The sequence below is a fragment of the Arachis duranensis genome, chromosome 3 (assembly GCF_000817695.3).
Source record: "Arachis duranensis cultivar V14167 chromosome 3, aradu.V14167.gnm2.J7QH, whole genome shotgun sequence".
Classification (NCBI taxonomy): Eukaryota; Viridiplantae; Streptophyta; class Magnoliopsida; order Fabales; family Fabaceae; genus Arachis; species Arachis duranensis.
Genome location: NC_029774.3, coordinates 5,923,164 through 5,927,004, shown reverse-complemented (window position 1 = coordinate 5,927,004; position 3,841 = coordinate 5,923,164). Strand labels below are relative to the sequence as shown.

The 3,841-nt window shown below is 38.6% G+C and overlaps 1 protein-coding gene across 1 annotated transcript; it reads left to right on the top strand.

Annotated features, from left to right (window-relative positions):
• Nucleotides 1-421: 421 nt before the first annotated feature.
• Nucleotides 422-2,771, top strand: LOC107476540 (pentatricopeptide repeat-containing protein At2g21090). Its single transcript, XM_016096369.3, is given in 1 exon segment — nucleotides 422-2,771. A coding segment is annotated over 1 exon segment (1,728 nt). The 5' UTR covers nucleotides 422-649; the 3' UTR covers nucleotides 2,378-2,771.
• Nucleotides 2,772-3,841: the final 1,070 nt, after the last annotated feature.

The window sequence follows — 3,841 nt, the reverse complement described above, 5'->3', positions numbered from 1 at the left end:
GAAAAGTTACTATGCACATTAATACAAGCTTTAATTGTAAATGTTTGTTTTTTTTTTTTTTACAAGGATTTTGCTAGCCAACTTAGGTATAACTAATTATAGCCAATTAGCTTATGCTATAGTTGGTTTTCTAGAATTTTTCTTTTTTCAAATTGGTAACTATTGTATATTATCACATCAATAAAAAAAATTAAATTTTAAATTGAATACTTAAAAAATTATCTAAACACTATCACATTAAAATTGAACTCATAAAAAATATTTATAATAACTAGTACATATATAAATATATGTAAATCTGGATTAATTTTTAAAATTTCCGATTTTTGGTCAGATGATTTAATGTTTTTGGTCTGAGTTAAAATTTTTGTTCTTGAATAGTACTTGTTTTTTCGGCAAGATGAAGCCCATGATGTTGACGCGTACTACGTAGGATGTTGTTTGCGCCAGGAAGATGCCGACTTTTGACCCACTTTGCTTTCGGGTTCCGTATGTGGTTCACCCACCACCATTTTCATTATTATCCGCCGCCACCACCTTCATTCTCCTAGATCCCCCGTCCATGGTGGCCGGAGCTTCTCCACCACCGCACGTACACATAGATGACGACGAACCGTAACAGCAACTCACATGTTCTTCTTCCTCTGCAATGCCATCGCCTCTCTCCTTCTCACCCCTCAACAAGCTCAAGCGCTTCAAATCCCTCAAGCTCTGCATTTCAAAGTCCCTCCTCAACGCCCCTTCCCTCTACGACGCCGTTTCATCTCTCGATCACTTCCACCCTAAGGGCATTCGCTTACCTTCTCGTGTTCTCGCCATCCTCTTGCGCCATTGCTCCGCCTCCAAATCCTACCGTGAGGGCAAATTGGTCCATTTGCATCTCAAGCTCACCGGTTTCAAACGCCCCACTACGTATTTGGCCAACCATTTGATCTGTATGTACTTTAGTTGCGGCGATTTTGTTAGTGCCCGCAAGGTGTTCGACAAAATGGAGGCTAGAAATTTGTACTCTTGGAACAATATGATTTCTGGGTATGTGAAATTGGGCATGATGAAGCAGGCTCGGGGTGTGTTTGATAGAATGCCTGAGAGGGATTTCGTGTCGTGGAATACGATGATTGTTGGGTATGCGCGTAATGGGGTGTTTGGTGAGGCTCTGAGGTTTTATGGGGAGTTGAGGAGATTGTGTATTGGGTATAATGGGTTTAGTTTTGCAAGTGTGTTGATTGTTTGTGTGAAGATGAAGGACTTTGAGCTTTCTAGGCAGGTTCATGCGCAGGTTTTGGTTGTTGGATTTTTGACCAATGTAGTTGTATCCAGCTCGATTGTTGACGCTTATGCAAAGTGTGGGAAGATGAAGGAGGCGAGGAGATTGTTTGACGAGATGCCCGTGAGGGATATCCCTGCTTGGACAACACTAGTTTCGGGTTATGCAGCATGTGGGAACATGGAATCAGCTGCTGAAGTTTTTTGTGAGATGCCACAGAAGAATTCTTATTCATGGACATCGCTGATCGGAGGTTATGCTAGAAACGGTATGGGTCATGAAGCTCTTCGAGTGTTTAGAAAGATGATGCAGCATCGAGCTAGACCTGATAAGTATACATTTCATAGTTGCTTCTTGGCTTGTGCTATAATTGCTTCATTGAAACATGGTAAACAATTACATTCATATTTGGTGCAAAATAACATCAGACCTAATACTGTTGTTGTTAGTGCTATTATTGACATGTATTCAAAATGTGGAACTTTAGAAACTGCCAAGAAAGTGTTTAATATAAATGGAAATAAGCAAGATGTAGCATTGTGGAACTCAATGATATCGGCGCTGGCTTACTGTGGCTACGGTATAGAAGCAATTATGATGCTAAACGATATGCTAAGATCAGGAGTGAAGCCAGACAAGGCCACTTTTGTTTCAATTCTTAATGCTTGCAGTCACTCAGGTCTTGTGCAGGAAGGGCTTCAGTTTTTCATGTCCATGACTAGTGAGCATGGTGTTGTCCCAGACCAAGAACACTATGCATGCTTAGTTAATCTTTTGCATCGCGCTGGATGCTTTAATGAATCAGGGAATGATCTACAAGTGATGGATCACAAGCCAGGTGAGCATGTTGAGAATAGTTCGCATGATCTATCGAGAAAGCTTGAAAGTACAAAACTTGAAAGAGAAGTACATAAATTCCCTATTAGATTGCAGCTTCAATCCACTGCTGCTTACTTGTTACTTTCAAGTGTGTATGTTGCACTCGTTAAAAGGGGGTCTCTTGAGAAAATGAGACAGATTATGCATGAGCAATGTTTTAGGCTCAATCAAGCCGTCACTTGAGTTCAAATTCAAAACAAGGTTCACGCTTTCGCTGTACCAGACGGGTGACACCCTCTGAGGGAAACTATATAACCGCCTTTGGGACACTTCAGTACTCAGATGGAAGAAAATGTCCCTTTACAGCATTACCTAACTTGGAAATGTGATAGTTGGAGACATCTTTTTTCAATAGATCATTTTTTGTAGAGCGCAGGATTATAGTTTCCACAACTTGTTTATTAGTATTTTTTCTTTTTTTTAATCTTTTTTATTAATTCTGGATTTCGCAGAGTTGAACTATACCGCATTGGTATACTTATGAGATGTTTTCCTCCAAAAAGATTGAGGAGGAATGAGAAAGGGACTGGTAGGAAGAACCGAAGAATATAGTCATTAATGAAAGATTTTCTTGTATCTTTAATGTGTATTCTTCTCAAATGGAATAAAACAAGAAAATTATAAACATCAGAGGTTAAACCTTATGAGCTTTTGCTTCTAATTTTTTTATATGAAGTTTGAGGTTGTAGTTTACAATCTAACGCAATTATAGAAGAGTTTCTCTATATTATTATTTATTGCCATCTAGATGTCTAATTGAACTAGATTTAATTTATATTGATTTAATGATACTTCAAAAGTTGGTTATCTGGCAGCTGAGGCTTGGCACAAATGGAGGATTTGTACGCCTCTCATCAAGCTGCATCCGAGATTCAAATCCCATTTGTACGCCTCTCATCAAGCTGCATCCGAGATTCAAATCCCAACTGAGACTGGATGTTGTTTAAGAACCTATAGTACCCATGTAGTGTGTGTGAGTGTGTTGTGTGGGTGTGTGAAACATGAGGCTAATGTCTAGGATTAGGGGCTATCCAATCCACTTGAGCAAAAAAAAAGTTAGTTATCTATTTTACTATAAATATACTAACACCCTCAGGTATATTCAAGTCTCAATCTACTAAAAATCTGCTCAAAGTTTTTGCTAATTTTAAGTTATCAGAATCTCTTACAGGTACCACCTCCAACTCCTCATGCACGCAAAAAGTCAGATGCTGCCTGGAGTCTGGACCTCACGTTCAAGTCCAAACCACCATCTCAGGTAATTCCCGGAACAGGTGGAATATTTGGTTTTCAAGTATAGGAAAATTTAGCAAATCCTTTTCGTCAAACGTTTGTGTTTGTTGTTGGCTTTACACGTAATCATTTAAAATAGGGATTAAGTTCATAACCAACAAGAAACGAAAACAAATACTAAGTCAGAAGAGGTTGTAGAGCCATACAAGTGGACCAATCAAAAGCAAAAACCAACATCATAACTCCTTACCAATAATTAGGGCGAAAGTTCCCATGAAGCAAAGCCAAAACACACTTGATAAACAAATTGAGTGAAGAAAGCACAACAACAATCATTTCATAATTTACACAAACCCTTTTGTCCAGTTCAGCAAGATAGTTAAGAACTCATTTGATTATAAAACAAAACAGTCCATTTTTGACGTGTGACCATGTTTTTATATATTAGCTCCCAACAACATA